Source organism: Manihot esculenta, chromosome 10 (assembly GCF_001659605.2).
Source record: "Manihot esculenta cultivar AM560-2 chromosome 10, M.esculenta_v8, whole genome shotgun sequence".
NCBI lineage: Eukaryota > Viridiplantae > Streptophyta > Magnoliopsida > Malpighiales > Euphorbiaceae > Manihot > Manihot esculenta.
The window spans coordinates 30,192,030-30,210,763 of record NC_035170.2 but is presented as its reverse complement, the minus strand read 5'-3'; the positions used below and the strand labels follow the sequence as shown (position 1 = coordinate 30,210,763).

Genomic DNA, 18,734 nt, shown 5'->3' with positions numbered 1-18,734 from the left:
CTTCCACTTTGGTAATATTATCAAAGGGACATTTCAAGTGTTATTTGAAATGAGATACAAGCATAGCCATATATGATCAAGCATGGAGCTTTCTCCAATGATTTGTGTGTTTCATTAGCATACTGTTGTAAATATTTTGTAATTTTAATAGATCGTAAATTACCCTTCTAAAACTTTTTTCTTTTAATTCAGACAATTTATATTTTATTACTGAATTAAATCTGTAAGTGCCGTTAAATTTATTATATAGAAGTAATTTTTTAATATTAATAAATGTTATCAAGTAAAAGGACGATAAATATTAGAATTATTAATAATAGTTTTTAATAATTTAGTATTATTATAATAAATTTTTTAATTAAATCTAAATTAAACTAAAATAATTAAATTGTTTACTGTTTAAACTTAATTAAATGATATAGTTTTAGATGACTGGAGGGAAGAAAAATAGTTAATAATTTACAATTTAAAATAGTTAGTTAATTAAATTAATACTATATAATAATATGGACAGAGAATCAATTTGTTTCCCTTCTACAAAATCACGTCGAAATAGAGAGTAGGGACCACCAATCCATATTCGGAGGACCTTCTCAACTGACCATTGCCAACTCTTTCTTCAATCTTCAGAGTTCATAGCTTATTCTTTTACAGCTCACTCTTCGCCATGGATATTGTGACTGCTTTTGGAGGCTCTATCCTCGCTTTTTGCTTTCAGGGGCTTCTCGACAGGTTGAGTTCCGTTGACTTGATGAAATACGTTGGCCAAGGCCAAGTCCTGGCTCAACTCAAGAAGTGGGAGAAGATGCTCAAGAGAATTCATGCGGTGCTTGAAGATGCAGAGGAGAAGCAGACGGCAAATCGATTGGTGGGGATCTGGTTATGCGATCTCAGAGATTTGGCTTACGACCTGGAGGATATCATTGATGAACTTGCCACGGAGGTTCAGCGACGCAAGTTGGAAGACGAACCTGTTCGTCCAAATAATAAGGTGCACAGTTTTTTCTCTATTATGTGTGGTGGAGTGAATCTAAATCTAAATACCATTAAGTTCAATGCTGAAATGGTTGCCAAAATAGAGGAAATGAGTGCTAGATTAGATGAGATCATAAAGCAGAAAGATGAACTTCGTTTAGTAGAGTATTCTAGAAAGAGGGTTAGGCATGTGACAGAAAGACCACCCTCAACCTCTTTGGTTAATGAAGCGAAGGTTTATGGTAGGGAGGAAGATAAGAAGGCGATGCTGAAATTGTTGAATGCTCAGACAAGTGATGTGGAGGTCTCTGTGATTCCCATAGTTGGGATGGGAGGGCTTGGCAAGACAACCCTAGCTCAGCTAGTCTACAATGATCCCACGTTGGAGTTTGATTTGAAAGCCTGGGTTTCTGTTGGCGAAGATTTTGATGTTTTGACCATCACCAAAACAGTTCTTCTTCAATTGGGTGATGGTGGTGAATATAAAGATTTGGATTCACTCCAGGTAAAATTGAAGCAAAAGTTCTTCCAGAAAAAGTTTTTGGTGGTCATGGACGACGTCTGGACTGACAACTATGAGCAATGGACTCTGTTTCGGAGTCCTTTTGAAGCAGGGTCGAACCAGAGCAGAATTATCATCACAACTCGCAGTCAGGAGGTTTCATTGATGATGGGTACTACTTCAGCTTATCCTCTCAAGCAGCTATCGTATGATGATTGTATGCGCGTGTTTGCCCAACATGCTTTGGGAGCAACAAGTTTTGACGGGCACTTGGAGCTGAAAGAAATGGGTGAGGAGATTGTCAAAAGATGTGGAGGATTACCTTTGGCAGCAAAAGCTCTTGGAGGCATCTTAAGGGGTAAACCAAATCCTAAAGTGTGGGAGGAAGTGTTGAGCAGTGGGATATGGAGATCACCAGACTACAGGAGCAATGTTCTTCCAGCCTTGAGAGTGAGCTATCTTCATCTTCCACCTCATTTAAAGCAGTGTTTTGCTTATTGTGCAATTTTACCAAAGGATCACGAGTTTGATAGAAATGAGTTGGTTTTGTTGTGGATGGCTGAGGGTTTCTTGTATGATAAGAAGGAAATGAAAGACAATGAAGATTTGGGTCATAAATATTTTGATGAGTTATTATCAAGATCTTTTTTTCAACAATCTAATGATAATAAATCAATGTATATAATGCATGACCTAATTATTGATTTAGCTCGCTATGTTAGTGGGGAAACATGTTTACATATGGTTGATAAGTTGGAGAGTACAAAATCATATGCAAAGATTCGACATTCGTCATTTATTGCTCAGTACAGAAACACTTTTCAAAGATTTCAAAGCTTCTATGAAATGAAGAATTTGCGGACATTTTTATCAATGTATCACGACAATAACTGGAGGTGCCATTTAACTGGTAAGGTGGTGCATGACTTGGTGCCAAAATTGAAATGCTTAAGGTCACTATCTCTAACTTATTATGCAATTGAGGAGTTGCCAGATTCTATTGGTGGCTTAAAGCACTTACGCTACCTTGACTTATCTTATACTAGAATCAAAAGGTTGCCTGAATCAGTGGATAAACTCTTCAATTTACAGACATTGAAGTTGCGTGGTTGTGATATCCTTACGAGGTTACCTAGTGGCCTATGCAATTTACTCAACTTGCGGCATCTTGATATTGTGGGCACAAGGAAATTGAAAGAGATGCCACCACATATTGGTAATTTGACTGGTCTATGCCTGTTGACCAAGTTTGTAATTGGGGGAAGCAATGGACGAGTCACAGAGTTGAAGAAGCTTTCTGGCCTACAAGGGCAACTTCACATTGAAAATTTAGGGACGGTAGTAGATATTCAAGATGCAGATTTGGCCAATATGAAGGATAAGCATATCAGTAAATTAAACTTGGAATGGAATCAGAGCGGTACTTGGATTGGGCCTCGTGAATTTTCCTATGACTTGATAAACTCAAGTGACGAAGAACAAGTTCTTAACTCATTACGGCCACATCAAAGTCTGTCAAGCCTTTCAATTGTATCATTTGGTGGAAGGAAAGTCCCATTGTGGCTGGGAGATCCTTTGTTCACTAGCATGGTAGAGGTGAAGTTGTGCTATTGTGACCAAATCACATCATTGCCACCACTTGGGCGACTAAAATCCCTGAAAAAGTTAAGCATAAAATGTCTGGATAAAGTGAAAGAAGTAGGAGTAGAGTTTTATGAGGATGATTCATGTTTTCCTTGTTTGGAGACACTCGAGATTATCAGTATGGTTCAATTGAAGCTGTGGACTTGGTCTATTGATCTGGTTGAAGATTATGTCCCAAAATTCCCTAAGCTACGTAAGCTTCGAATAGTGAGTTGTCGTGATTTTGTTGGAAGACTGCCCACATTCCTTCCTTCCCTAGAAGAACTTGATATTTTTGGATTTGAAAAGTTAGTTGATTTGCCAAAAATGCTTCCATCACTTTTAACATTCTCTATTAATGGCTCTCATGGTCGGGATCAATGTCGAGGGGCAGTTCTCAGAAGTGTGGCTAATTCCCCCTCTCTAACTACCTTAAAAATTAGTTTCCTTTCAAGGCTTGTGAGATTAGATGAAGCTGTAATAAAGACCTTGAGGTCACTAAAAGTTTTTGAGATTAGTTATTGTTTTGATCTGAGATGCTTGTGGAATGATGGAACGAATTCAGACTATCTTACTAGTCTAAAGCATTTGGAAATCAAGGATTGTCCGGAGCTTGTGTTATTGGTGGATGGGGAGGAAGGGTTTTTGCCTGGCAATCTAGAGATTTTGAGCATAGAAGGATGCCTAAATCTGAAGGTGTTGCCAAATGGGCTGAGCAACCTCAAGTCTCTAAATTCTTTGAGTATCAGCTCATGTAGAAGTTTAGTCTCTTTCCCAGTAAGGGGTTTGCCACACAGCTTGGTATGTCTTAGAATCGAAAACTGTGATTCTTTGGAGTCGCTGCCGGAGGGAATGATGCAAGACCATTATTACATTAGCGAGACGTCTCATCTTGAGAAATTGTATATCAGGGGATGTGAATCTCTCAGGCAAAATCATCCAAATTGCAGGTTTCCTGATTCCCTAAAGACCCTTGAGATTCACAACTGTCCGTCACAAACCTTAAACTCGCTATATTATGGGCTTTCTCATCTCACAGAATTACGAATATCAGATTGTCCTCAATTAGAGTCATTTCCAGAGAAGGAATTGTCCATCCCCAGTATTGTATCATTGACAATTTCAGACTGTGGAAGATTAAGGTCTCTATCCAATCACATGCAAAACCTCCGTTGTCTAGAAAATCTACAAATAGAGGACTGTTATCAGTTAGAGTTGTTCCCAGAAATGGGATTGCCCACCCCCAAGCTTGTCTCTTTAACATTTGCTCGGTGCAAAAAGTTGAGGTCTCTACCCAATCAGATGCAAAACCTTACTTGCCTTCGATTTCTACGTGTATATGGCTGTGATTATATAGAGTCCCTAACTGAAGGGTGTTTACCGCCAAACCTATCTGAGCTTTCGATCATTGCTTGCGATAATCTAAAACAGCCGATGCCAGAGTGGGGACTCCATAGACTCAACTCTCTTACAAAATTGAGTATCAGTAACACAAAGTCAAATAGAGATATGATTTCCTTTCCAGATGATGATGGCTTACTACTTCCCGGTTCTCTAACCTATGTCAAAATCTCTTATTTCGAAAATCTGAGATCCATATCAAGGGGCATCCAAAAGCTGACCTCTCTTAAAAGCTTACATATTTGTGGCGAGAAACTTCAGTCCTTCCCAGATGTGGGCTTCCCTGCTACACTTGAAGAACTATCTGTTTATGGCTGTCCTCTACTGCAAGATCGTTGCTTAAAAGATAGAGGAGATTACTGGCCAATCATTTCTCATATCCCCATTGTTTGTATCAACAATCAGGTAATACTCTTGTTCTACTTGCAATGGTTCATAGAAATATATTTCTGTTGCAACTTATTCTGAAGTTTTGCAATGCAGAACGAAGTAACAAAAGATTATATCTTACGCAAATGGTAGGGTCTGCATCGTTCTGCAAGTCAGGTATTAAATTCCTGTAATAATTTGGTCAATTTGCAGAAGAAATATCTTTTGCAACTGATTTTGAAATTTGGCAGTGCAGGGAACATTTGCAAACTTCGCTCGAGTGAATGTCCTGTTTCTTATGCTACCCGAACTTTACCATAATTTTGATATGGGCATCAGTTTTCGAATCTGTCCTGGTCCTTGTTTTCCCGTCCATCTTAATCCAAATTTGCTAGTCCAAATGTGAGTATCGAACTATTGTTATCAATTTCCAAAAGAATCCAAACCTATTTTGCTTCATCTTAATATTTGGAAAGCTCTTTTGAATGATAGGCATTTTGCAAGAATTGACTATCAAATCTTACAGTTGTATTCATTTGGTTAGTAGTGATGGGGTGTTCATTATTAAAAATCAAAACATAATATAAATTGCATAAATTCAATTCCCCTTCATATTTGTTCAGATTCATGTATTTAAGTTTCAATTTTGGACTTTAAATAGTAGGTTTTACAATCTAAAATTTTGAGAATTTCAAATATTTTGTTTGGCTAATAAAAAAAAAAATCAATTTTTAGTTTAAAATGGAGGTGAATAACAAGAATATAGATATCAAAATGATCTGGGTTTTTTTTTTTAAATAAATGATCTGGATACTTAAGTTGTCATTCTGTTTGTATCCTTAACTTTCTTTTTTTCTTTTTTTTTTTTTTTTTTTTTTTTTTTCTGGAGATTCGCTTACCTCCAATAAAATATTCTTAGTCTTAACGATCTTGTGATTGTAACATCGTAGGAAGACATGAAACTCAGCTGATTTTGAGTTCGTCTGAGGATATTTGCCCGAAGCTGCATACAGTTTCATCTTCTGTATAAATTTCAAATCAATTTTAAACTTTGAGAAAGGAAATGATGGCAACTTGAGAAATGTATATGCGTGCTCCTTGAGAAGGCAGACAACCTAGTTGCATAAAAAAATTTTCAAGTGGCCTTGCTAGAATTGCTCCCTTTCAGGTATTGCAAACTGTGGCTTCCGCAAAGTGAGCGCAAGACTTCTTCAGGTCGTGGGATTTATTGAAGATGATGATAATAGGAGAATGCTTCCGCACTCACAGACTTAATTTGGTGGTAAGTGTATTTGAATAAATTTGATAGAAATTAAAATTTTACTCCTTCAATTTTCAATTTCCAATTAAAAAAAAGGAGAATGAGATAAAAGACATAGCCATCTAGAGAATCAAGCATTTGGAGCTTTTTCCAATGATTATTGTGTTTCCTGAGCATATTGTTGTAAATATTTTGTAATCTGTGAGGTCTAGGAGTAGGTAGAAATATACATGTATACGTATAAAACTTTATTGATTTTCAGGTAATAATATCTCCCGCAATTAAGTTTTATCTATTTTATAATAAAACTAGTTGTTTTTCTGCATATTGTGTGGATATTGAAATATTTCCCATTACTATTAAGGGAAGAGGAGCAAAATATTATTAGATAAATAAAGTTACTTTATTATGCCGTATATTAAAAGAAGTAAAATAATCCTCTAAAAAATTTTAAACGTATTTTATATCCAGCTTTTAGATTAAAAAAATTGATTAATATATTTTATTTTATCTCTAGATATTCTAAATAATATAAGAATTTTTTTTATAAAATAAAATATTCAATTTTATCAGTTATATACTTTTTTATTATTTTTATTAATTAAATATGCAATTTATTGCATACAAATAAAAAAATAACTATGAAGAAAAATTAAAAATCCAATTAATATATATGATATGATTTCTAATTTTAAAGTAAGAAATTTCGACTTAAAATATTATTCTAGTATAAAACCATACATCATCAACCTCAATTGTAAAAAAAAAAAGAATTTTAGTACTTATTATTACATATTATTAATATATAATAATAAACTCTATTTAAGGACTATATTATTAGAAAAATAAAATTTATTAAATTCCAATAGTTTTGGTGAATAACGGTGGTGGTTGTAGTGTAATAGTGGATGAAGAGAATTATATACTTTATCACCGTAGCTTTCGAATATGTAATTTTTTTTAGTGGTAAAATTTAGTGTATTAATCGTATTAAGTGAATACTAATTATAATAGTATCAATAATTACGATCTAAATATATTTTATTATCAAGAAAGAATAAAATAATTTCTTTAGAATATACTTGAATTTTAATCAAATAATTCTAGTATGTGAATGACACTCGTCCAACTTTAATGGATTGAGTTAGTTGTCAAATATTATATAGCTATACATTTCATATTAAATGCTAAAAGAACATAAAAAAAGAAAAGGTTTAAACAAATTGAGGAGAGGAGAGGAGAGAAGAGGGAGCTATGTTGAAAAAGTATGTGGAATAGAGATTGTGCTTTATATAGAATGATATATAAAGGTTATATTTTTATGAAAAGTGAAGAGTAAAATTATCACAACCATTAATATAATAAACTGTAGTAATTTAGGTATAATAATTTAATTGTTCAATATTTGTAATATTTGATTTAGAGTATTAAAATCGCTATTTCACTTTTTATTATAGTTTAATTATTTATATTTATCAAATTTTATTATTATTTATATTGAATAAAATTTTAATTTAATAATATTTTATATAATTAGGTATATTAATTCTTTAATTAGTTTATATTTTATCACAATTAATATTTTTTATAATAATTTTAATTAATTATATATATATTTCCATTAATGAAAAAATATAGCATTTGTTAATTAAATTATATTAATTATGATTTCAAAAAATTGTCAAATTAATAAACAATACTATTTTAAATAATAAAAATTTTTTATATGAACTTTTGTATATGAAATTATTGCTTTTATATATATGAACTTTTTCTTTCTTTGGAAATAAAAGGAAAACAAAGCTGAAAACTAAATCAAGCAAAGCCTATAGCATGAAACTTGAAGAACATGAAAGAGACACATGTAGCACTAACCTTAGAAATTTCACTATTAATTATTTGCACTACATATATGTTATCTAACTCTATCAAAACTTGGTTCAAGCCTTTTTCTCAAGCCATTTCAGACCAAGGAAAATGCCCCAAAGCTTAGCTTTTGTAGAACACGTTTCAATATTAGTAGCATAACCACAAAACCAGGCTCCTGTATGTGATCTGATAAAGCCCCTAGCAGAGGCAGCTGATCCATCAGAGTTTAGATTATACCAATCAGAAGGTTTAGGTGATCATTGAGCTAACAGATGTATCCCTTATTGCATCTTGAATCCTAGATATATCCTTAGTAAAGGAAATAATAACGTGTCGATAATTCGTAACCTGATGTAAGACTTCCAACACTTTGTCCTTTGTGAATGATCTGGAAGATTTATTTATGGATAAGCTGCAATCACAGTGTTCCATCTGAATGTAGAGTTGCTCGTTTTCAAACCAAGAGGAGTAATATCAACAATGTTTTCATGGCATCCTACAGAGACCATTGTAAAACCAATTGAGAAAAATTGGCTTTGGTGTCAAATACATGAAGCATAATATGCAAATTTATATAATAATTATATACCCACCTAAAGCTGCCAACGTTTGAACCTCCATCAAATTAAGCTTTCCTCCTCACAAATTAATGCAAATAATTCAGTCCAAGCTAGTTGATTGAGTAAACAACTACCTTAAAAGGCATTAGAAGCTGGAATTTCGAAAAATCATGGGGAAAGTGGAATCCACCTGTGAAGATGGAGAATTTGCATTAAAATATGAGGAAGTGGAAGATCACTAAAAACCCATTAATGTACCTTCTTTTTCATTGTTGTTTCCCAGGTCCTAGTTAAAGCAACGGATCATTGATTAGCTCATCTGATTGTTAAATAATCGACCACTAATTTGGCGGGGACGCCATAACTGTAGAGCTCCGAGACCTTTCGGTGAAGACAGCAAAAGAGAATCAGACAAGCCTTATTGCATTTCCCTTCTCTTTCTTTTGTCCTTCCCATGCTGTGATAGAGACTGTGTTTGCAGCCCTTGCTTTCAATCTTGAGATTTCATAGTTTCTTTCTTCACTGCCACCACTTTGACGATTAAAGTCATTAAAAAAGGTTTAAGTGGAGTGAAAGCAGTGGATGTTGAGTTTTAGGAGGATGATTCATTTTTTCCTTGTTTGGAAGAACTAGAGGTTAGTGACATGGGTGAGTGGAGCTGTGGGCTTGGTCAAATGGGCTGGGTGAAGATTCTGTGGCAAAATTTCCTAAGCTGCATGAACTCCAAATACAAAATTGTCCCAAGTTGGTTGAAAAATTGCCCAACTTCCTTCCTTCCCTGGAAAAACTTGTTATTACTGATTGCCCGCTCTTGGTTGAATTACCAAAAGCGCTACCATCACTTATAACACTCTATATTAGATGTCAGGTGACAGTTCTCAAGAGTGTGACTAATTCCACCTGTCTTACTAGCCTAAAGCGTTTGCAAATTGGAGGATGTCGTGAGCTTGTTTCATTGGTAAGATCGAGAGGAAGGCCTTTTGCCTTGCAACCTTGAAGTTTTGGAAATAGATTTGTGTCCAAATCTGAAGGAGTTGCCAAGTGGACTGAAAGACCTCAAATCTCTCAAAGATTTGAAAATAAGCCAATGTAGGAGTTTAGTCTCCTTTCCCGCAGGGGGTTTGCCGCACGAATGGAAAATTGTGGATCTTTGGAGTCTCTGCCGGAGGGAATTGTTAGGACTGTAAATGAACCAAGCTATTCGTGAGCTACTCGAGACTCGACTCGATAAAAGCTCGATCGAGTTCGGCTCGTTTTTTAAACGAGTTAAGCTCGAGCTCAATTTTGAGGCTCGTCACTTAAACGAGCCGAGCTTGAGCTCAATAGTATTCGGTTCGTTAAGACTCGCGAGCTGGCTCGTTGAGAAGGCTCGCGAGCTGACTTGTTGAGAAGGCTCGCGAGCTGGCTCGTTGAGAAGGCTCGTGAGTAATATTGTTTAAATAAATTGGTGAACTAATTCGTTAAATAAATTTATGAACAAGTTCATATATTATTAAAAAAATAAAAATAACTATAAAGTTATAAAATTTAAACTATTATAAATACTTGAAAATTATAGTATTGAAAATTACAAATAATTAAGATTAATTATTATAATTAGTATTCTTTAAAATTAAATTATAAAAATCTTTTGTATATAATTATTATAATAAGATTCAATAAAATTAATGTATAATCACAAATAATTAATATTAATTATTATAATAAGTATTCTTTAAAATTATAGTACTACATGATAAATTGAGTTGTAAAAATTATATAATTTTAAAATTAAAGTATAATTATAAAATTTTTTTGTATATAATTAAGCATACAATATAAAAGATGGTAATAATTATCAAAGTATATTAATAATAATTAATTAAGTAAACAATATATATTATCAAGTATTTTTTAGTTAAAAATTTTAATTAAACATTATTGATTAAAGTATCAAAGTATTATTGGTTAAAAATAATAATTATCGACAATAATTTTCGATTTCTGACATTTCGTTTTCAAATTTCATTTTAACCAAGTATTATTGGTTAAAAGTTTTAACTTGAAAAAATATAATCAGTCCTACATCAATACTATAAATAATTAAAAATTATATTTTTAGAAATTTCAAATAATAATAAGTACTTTTTAATATTATTATTCAAGCAGTATTACCTGATAAATTAAATTGTAAAACTAGATACTTTTTAAAATTAAAGTATAATTATAAAAATCTTTTTAAACTAGATACTACTATAAATATTTAATTAATTATTATTAATATATTTATATAATTATTACTAAAAATTTATAATTATTAATATTATTCGAGCTTTTTTAACGAGTTTCTTAATCGAGCTTTTCGAGTTCAAGCTCAAGTTTAATTAACGAGCTTCTTAATCGAGTTTTTTGAGCTCGAACTCGAATTAGGCTCGTTATTAAACTGAACGAACCTTTCACGAGTCGAGTTCGAATCGAGCTCGATTATAATATTTAATTTTCGAGCCGAACTCGAATCAAATATTAGAGTTCGAGCTTCCAAATTTTTTTAATAAACGAGCTTGAGTTTTACAAAATTCGGCTCGACTCGGTTCGATTACACCCATAGGAATTATGTGTCAGAGTAATTACAGTAGTGAGATGTCTCATCTCGAGGAATTGCATGTCTTTCGATGTGGATCCCTCAATTCTTCTTCAAATGGAAAGTTTCCTGATTCCCTTAAGACTCTTGACATTTACAACTGGACGACACACGCTATATTATGGGCTTTCTCATCTTACAGATTTATCGTCAATTAGAATCCTTTCCTGGTAAGGACTTGCCCATCCCTTCTATTGTTTTGTTTCTTTAAAAATCACAGACGGTGAAGGATTGAGGTCTCTATCCAATCACATGCAGAACTTCCAGAGTCTACGAATGTTAGAAATATGGAACTGTCATCAATTAGAGTTGTTCCCAGAGATGGGATTGCCCAACCCCAAGTTTGTGTCATTTTAAATTTTCCGGTGCAAAAATTTGAGGTCTCTACTCAATCAGATGCAAAGCCTCATTTCCCTTCAATCTATCTCTGTGTCAGATTGTTGAGGTATAGAGGGGTTTTTGTGGATTTAGGTTCAAAATAACAAAAAAATTGGCAGATTGAAAACAAAATATCTATGGATTTGAATTTGATCTGTATGGTAAACATGATTCCAACTGCCTTTTCGGACACATTTTATAAAAATGCTAAGATTTTCTTTTTTAGAAAAAATAATAGTTTAACAGCGCGAGACTATTATTTATTTTATTTTTTATTTTTTTAAAATTATTGTATACACCACTTAACAGTTTTATTTTTTTAATTATTAATATATTATAATAATATACTTATATTATATTAATTTAATAATATTATTTATATTATATTTATATAATAATAAATATTTTTTATAATTTTAATATATTAATATTTTAATAAATTTTATTATTAATATTTAAATAAAAATTATTGATATTATATAATTTTAAAATTATAAAATTAATATTATATTCGGATTAGATATATAAAAATAATTTAATTATAATTAAATATATAAAAATAATTTAATAATATTATATATATTTATTTAATAATAAAATTTTTTATTATTTTAATAAATTAATATAATAATATAATATTAATATTATAGTGAGCGTAAGCTTCTAATTTCAAAAGCTATCGTATTGCAAGTCCAAATGTGTAAAGATTATAATATGATAACCGCCGAATCTCTTCTCCTCCGAGGTCGGGCCAGATCCATGATAGCTTAAGTCGGCTCAAAGCCTAGAGTGACTTAAAGAAAGTCTGCCCGCAGCAATGGATCAGACCTGAAGACATCAGTCAATTTGGGCCATCTTTGAGCCTATAACCTGTTGTTGAAACTAGCCCCGTGATGGGACTCAAGAATGGGTAACAGGTTCGGTCTTTTCGCAATTCTTCTTGCATACGTTCTGAGAGTAATTAAATGGCCGCCTGGTATGAGTAAGGGGAACTGACATCACTGTACGTACGAAACTGAACGATAAAAATAGACGTTCCTGTAGCAGAAAGGTCGTTAAACGTCAGTGATAAAAAAAAAATAAAAAAAGAGAAACACCTTCCCCTCAGTCTAAACTTACTCAATCATTATAAATTCTATTTTTCTATAAATCAGAAAATATTCATTTTATTACTTTATTTTGTGTTTTATTTATTTATTTTCTGTTAAACTCTAATAACGTGTTTAGAATTTTATTTATTTATTTTCTGTTAAGCTCTAATCACGTGTTTAGGGTTATCTTTCTCGTACATATAATTCTCTAAGCTCTCAAGAACATAACGAAAGAAACAGCTGGTTTTGTATAAAGTGGGAGTATCAATTCCTAAAAGATTTCAATTCTGTAATATTAAATATATATTTAATAAAATAAACTAATTTTTCATTTTTAAATTGATTTACATTAAAATTGATTTAAAAAATAAAAAAAATATGAAAAGTTCCATTCACCTTATAAAACTGAAAAATCAAAATAATGACTTTAATATGTGACGTAACATTACACATTTTTTATAAAAAATAAAATAAAAAATTATTTTTTCCTTTAAAATTAATTTTTATACAAACTTATTAAAAACAAAAAAACTACTAAAAATTTTGAATCTATTTTTTTTTAAATTATAACATATCTCATTTAAAATAAAAATAAAGTATAATCTTTATTCTTATAATATATAATTTATAAATATACCATTTGTCTAATTTAGCATTATAAAAATTTTTTAGTGCAATTAAAATTGAAAGGCAAAAACTAAATAGAAAGACAAATTTAATTAAAATATATTTAAACTCCAAATAAATTGATATTTTAGTTTATTAAAAGAGACAATTTTTTATTAATTTTTTAATTATATTTATATTAAAAATATTAAATTTTATTAAATATTAAAAAATATTTTGGCGGGACACCAATAGAGCATCAGAGAAGCCTTGCATTTCCCTTTTTTTTTCTTTCCTTTCTCCTTCCAATGCTATGTGTTTACAAACTCTTCCCTTGAATCTTGAGATTTCATAGTTTCTTTCTGCTCTCACAACTCACTCTTTGCCATGGAAATTGCGACTGCTGTTGGAGGCTCTATCCTCTCTGTTTGCTTTCAGGGGCTTTTCGACAGGTTGAGTTCCATTGACTTAAAGAAATACGTAGGCCAAGGTCAAGTCTTGGCTCAACTCAAGAAGTGGGAAAAGATGCTCCAGCGAATTTATGTAGTGCTTGAAGATGCAGAGGAGAAGCAGACGGCAGACCAATCGGTGGAGATCTGGCTAAGCGATCTCAGAGACTTGGCTCACGACCTCGAGGATATAATGGATGAACTTGCCACGGAGGTTCAACGACGCAAGTTGGTAGACAAGCCTGTTCGTCCAAATGATAAGGTGCACAAGCTTCTCTCTGCTATGTGTGGTAATCTAAATTTAAATACTATTAAGTTCAATGCTGGGATGGTTGCCAAAATAGAGGAAACTAGTGCTAGATTAGATGAGATCATAAAGCAGAAAGATGAACTCCATTTAGCTGAGTCTAATAGGAGGGTCAGCCATGTGACAGAAAGACCACCCTCAACCTCTTTGGTTAACGAAGCCAAGGTTTATGGTAGGGAGGAAGATAAGGAGGCGATGTTGAAATTGTTGAATGCTGAGACAAGTGATACCCAGGTGTCTGTGATTTCCATAGTTGGAATGGGAGGCCTTGGCAAGACAACTCTAGCTCAGCTAGTCTACAATGATCCCATGTTGGAGTTTGATTTGAAAGCTTGGGTGTCTGTTGGTGAAGATTTTGATGTTTTCAGGGTCACGAAAACAGTTCTTCATCAATTGGGAGATGGTGGTGATGACAATGATTTAAATTTGCTTCAGGTAAAATTGAAGCAAAAGTTGTCTTGGAAGAAGTTTTTAGTTGTCCTAGATGATGTTTGGACCCAGAACTATGAGCAATGGACTCTGTTTTGGGGTCCTTTTGAAGCAGGGGCAGCTCAAAGCAGAGTTATCGTCACAACTCGAAGTCAAGATGTTTCACTAATGATGGGTGCCACTCCAGCATATTCTCTTAAGAAGCTCTCACACAATGAATGTATGTCTGTGTTTGCCCAGCATGCTCTGGGAGCAAATAATTTTGACGACCATTTGGAGCTAAAAGAAATAGGTGAGGAGATTGTCAAAAGATGTGGAGGATTACCTTTGGCAGCAAAAGCTCTTGGAGGCATCTTAAAGGGTAAACCAAATCCTGATTTGTGGAAGGAAGTGTTGAGCAGTGAGATGTGGGAATTACCAGACAATAGGAACAATATCCTTCCAGCCTTGAAGTTGAGCTATTTTCATCTTCCACCTCAGTTAAAGCGATGTTTCTCTTATTGCGCAATACTACCAAAGGATCGCGAGTTTGATAGGAATGAATTGGTTTTGCTGTGGATGGCTGAGGGTTTCTTGTATGACAAGAAGAAAATGAAGGATAGTGAAGGTTTGGGTCAAAATTATTTTGATGATTTATTATCAAGATCGTTTTTTCAACAATCAAATGATAATAAATCAAAATATATAATGCATGACCTAATTGTTGATTTAGCTTGCTTTGTTAGCAGAGAAGTATGTTTGCATATGGTTGGTAAGTTGCAGAATGCAAAATCATATGCAAAGATTAGACATTCTTCATTTATTCCTCATTTTATGAACACTTTTCAAAGATTTCAAAGCTTCTATGAAATGAAGAACTTGCGGACATTGTTATCCTGGAGTCGTTATGTGGGGAGATGCTACTTAACTAGTAAGGTGGTGCATGAGTTGGTGCCAAAATTAAAATGCTTAAGGTCGCTATCTCTAACTCACCTTGTGATTGAGGAGTTGCCGGATTCTATTGGTGACTTGAAGCACTTGCGCTACCTCAACCTGTCTATTACTTTAATCAAAGGGTTGCCTGAATCAGTGGATAAACTCTCCAACTTACAGACATTAAAGTTGCATCATTGTTATGAGCTTATTGAGTTGCCTAAAGGCATATGCAATTTACTCAACTTGCAGCATCTTGACATTATTGGCACAAGGAAATTGAAAGAGATGCCACCACATATTGGTAATTTGACTAGTCTCTGCGTGTTGACCAAATTTATCGTGGGGAAAAGCAATGGACGGATCACAGAGCTGAAGAAACTTTGTGATCTGCGGGGGCAGATTCATATTACAAGTTTAGAGAATGTGGAAGTTGAAGATATTCGAGATGCGGGTTTTGCCAATTTGAAGGATAAGCCTGGTATCACCGAGTTACACTTGAAATGGACTGATGAATTTTCTTATGATTTGAGAAACCCAAGTCATGAAGAACAAGTTCTCAACTCAATGCAGCCACATCATAGTCTGTCAAGCCTATCAATTAAATCATTTAGTGGTAGGAAATTCCCATCGTGGCTAGGTGAGCCTTCATTCTCTAGCATGGTGCAGTTGGAGCTAAGCAACTGTCATCAAATTACTTCACTGCCACCACTCGGACGATTAAAGTCATTAAAAAAGTTGAGCATAAAAGGTTTAAGTAGAGTAAAAGAAGTGGGTGTTGAGTTTTATGAGGATGATTCATTTTTTTCTTGTTTGGAAATGCTAGAGATTGTTAATATGGGTAAGTGGGAGCAGTGGGCTTGGTCAAATGGTCTGGGCGAAGATTCTGTGGTAAAATTTCCTAAGCTGCATGAACTTCGACTCCATAATTGTCCCAAGTTGGCTGGAAAATTGCCCAACTTCCTTCCTTCCCTCGAAAAACTTGTTATTAATAATTGCCCGCGCTTGGTTGAATTACCAAAAGTTCTCCCATCACTTGCAGCACTCTCTATTAGAAGATGTCAAGAGGCAATTCTCAAGAGTGTGACTAATGCCACCTCTCTTACTAGTTTGCAAATTATAGAATGTCTTGATCTTGCATCATTGGTAGATGGAGAAGAAGAGCTATTGCCATGCAGTCTTGAAGTTTTGGAGGTAGATCAGTGTCCAAATCTGAAGGAGTTGCCAAGTGGACTGAAAGACCTCAAATCTCTCAAAGATTTGAGAATAAGCCAATGTAGAAGTTTAGTTTCCTTCCCTGCAGGGGGTTTGCCGCACAACTTGATATGTCTTAGTCTGCAAAACTGTGGAGCTTTGGAGTCTCTTCCGGAGGGGATTGTGTCCCACAGTAAATACAGCAGCGACACGTCTCATCTCGGGAAGTTGCGTATCTCTGGATGTAAATCTCTGGGGTCCTCTTCAAATGGAAAGTTTCCTGATTTCCTGAAGACCTTGGAAATCCACAACTGGACGACACAATTATTAAACTCGCTATATTATGGGCTTTCTCATCTTACAGATTTGCAAATATGGAACTGTCCTCAATTAGAATCCTTTCCTGGGAAGGAATTGCCCATCCCTTCTCTTATCTCTTTAAAAATCGCTGGCTGTGAAGGATTGAGGTCTCTATCCAATCACATGCAGGACCTCCAGAGTCTGCAACAGTTAGAAATAGGCAACTGTCCTCGATTAGAGTTGTTCCCAGAGATGGGATTGCGCAATCCCAAGCTTGTCTCTTTCGAAGTTCATCGGTGCAAAAATTTGAAGTCTCTGCCGAATCAGATGCAAAGCCTCACTTCCCTTCAATCTATAAATATGTCAGATTGTGGAGCAGCTATAGAGTGCTCAATAGAATGTTTGCCTCCAAACCTAACTATGCTTTCCATGGGTGCATGCTTGAATCTGAAACAGCCAATGCTAGAGTGGGGACTCCACGGGCTCACCTCTCTCAGAAAATTGGGCATTGGCAGCATGAAGTCAAGTGGAGATATTATTTCCTTCCCAGATGATGACGGCTTTCTGCTTCCCACTTCTCTTACCCACCTCTTCATTGCTGGATTCAAGAATCTAAAATCCATATCCATGGGTATCCAAAAGCTCATCTCTCTTGAAAAATTAGAAATTTGGAGGTGCCCAAAACTGCAGTCCTTCCCAGCTGAGGGCTTCCCTGCTACACTTGAATGCCTATGTATTGACAACTGCCCTCTGCTTCGGGATCGTTGCTTAAAAGAAAAAGGGGGAGACTACTGGCCTATCATTTCTCATATCCCCCGCGTTGTTATACGCAATTAAACAAGACTTCACAGTACTCCAACAAATGTGAGGATTGCTTTCAATTCATTTCTGTTGTTTTCTAATATCATAACAATTTTTAAGTTTTTGGGGAATTTTTCATTTTTAGTTCTCTAAACTCCTCTGTTGTTCAACTTTTTTCTTTTTGTTTAAATTTTCCATTATACGAATTGTCGTTCTGTATGATTTGTGATAAAACTATTGTCAACTCTTACAGTTTCCTGGAATATCGGATAAAATAATCTAACCATCAATGTTCTTGTAATCGTGATAGGTATTAAAAGCTGTGGCTTCCTAGCTCTTCTATTGAAATGCATAAATGGGTTCCAATGGGCTGTCTTGAAACTTATGCTAAATGCTGATTTCAGTTTGTCATCAACAGGAAAATGGTAGAAAGTGAGCTCAGAACTTCTGCAGATTTGGATGGAATTGATCCCGGCTATGTTTTATGAACAGATTGTCAGGTTTGAATCTCAAAAGCCCAGAATGCATCCTCATCTCTGCTCTTACGAAGAGCGACTTGCTGTTATTTCTGGATTTTGTACTCTCCACCTCTGGACATTCTGTATTTTTTGCCTTTTTTCTTTTCATTTTCACAATTAATTCACCCATTATATTTTTTTTTCTTTTCTCTTTGCAAACTTAAAGTATTTTTAATTTAATATTGATTCACAATCTAAATTATTTTTAATTATCTACAAATTTCTCCGTTCAATTGCTTGTGACAGTACAATAAAATTATATTATTTTTCAGAAGCATGTATTCAAAATTATAGGTTTAAATTGATATTTTAAAGGATTAAAGATATTATTATGTTTGATTGAATGCAGAATTGACAAAAAGAAAATAAAGGGTGAATTCAATGGGGCGAATGGGAAAAGGAACAAGAAAATAATTGGCCCTTTAACGAATAAAATGAAAAGTATAAAATTAATTGCGTTAAAGAATTACAGAAAAAAGAATTATAGATTAGTGTCTTTTTTGCTTTACAATGAACTGCTTTGTTCTTTTTCATATTGACATGACTTTGCCATAAGAAAATCAGAGTAT

General features: G+C 33.8%; 2 protein-coding genes across 4 annotated transcripts; both read left to right on the top strand.

Annotated features, from left to right (window-relative positions):
* Positions 1-434: 434 nt before the first annotated feature.
* LOC110625189 (putative disease resistance RPP13-like protein 1) lies at positions 435-6,414 on the top strand. Of its 2 annotated transcripts, none has more exons than XM_043960569.1 (4): positions 435-4,906; positions 4,985-5,047; positions 5,127-5,272; positions 5,821-6,414. In XM_043960569.1, exons 1-2 carry the CDS (start codon positions 668-670, stop codon positions 5,021-5,023), a joined length of 4,278 nt encoding a protein of 1,425 aa, XP_043816504.1. In that variant the 5' UTR covers positions 435-667; the 3' UTR covers positions 5,024-5,047; positions 5,127-5,272; positions 5,821-6,414. The 2 variants fall into 2 exon arrangements, with proteins under 2 accessions (XP_043816504.1, XP_043816505.1); XM_043960570.1 differs by having other exon boundaries at positions 5,122-5,272.
* Positions 6,415-13,588: 7,174 nt separating this feature from the next.
* On the top strand, positions 13,589-18,287 carry LOC110624339 (putative disease resistance protein At3g14460). 2 transcript variants are annotated; one of them, XM_043960815.1, is made up of 2 exons: positions 13,589-17,710; positions 18,066-18,287. In XM_043960815.1, exon 1 carries the CDS (start codon positions 13,643-13,645, stop codon positions 17,681-17,683), a length of 4,041 nt encoding a protein of 1,346 aa, XP_043816750.1. In that variant the 5' UTR covers positions 13,589-13,642; the 3' UTR covers positions 17,684-17,710; positions 18,066-18,287. The 2 variants fall into 2 exon arrangements, with proteins under 2 accessions (XP_043816750.1, XP_043816749.1); XM_043960814.1 differs by having other exon boundaries at positions 17,958-18,287.
* Positions 18,288-18,734: the final 447 nt, after the last annotated feature.

Excerpts from the sequence above, each read along its gene's own strand:
- LOC110625189 (XM_043960569.1), top strand. The coding sequence starts at position 668 with ATGGATATTGTGACTGCTTTTGGAGGCTCTATCCTCGCTTTTTGCTTT. Across the intron at positions 4,907-4,984 it reads TTGTTTGTATCAACAATCAG|AACGAAGTAACAAAAGATTA; the intron begins GTAATACTCTTG and ends TTTGCAATGCAG.
- LOC110624339 (XM_043960815.1), top strand. The coding sequence starts at position 13,643 with ATGGAAATTGCGACTGCTGTTGGAGGCTCTATCCTCTCTGTTTGCTTT.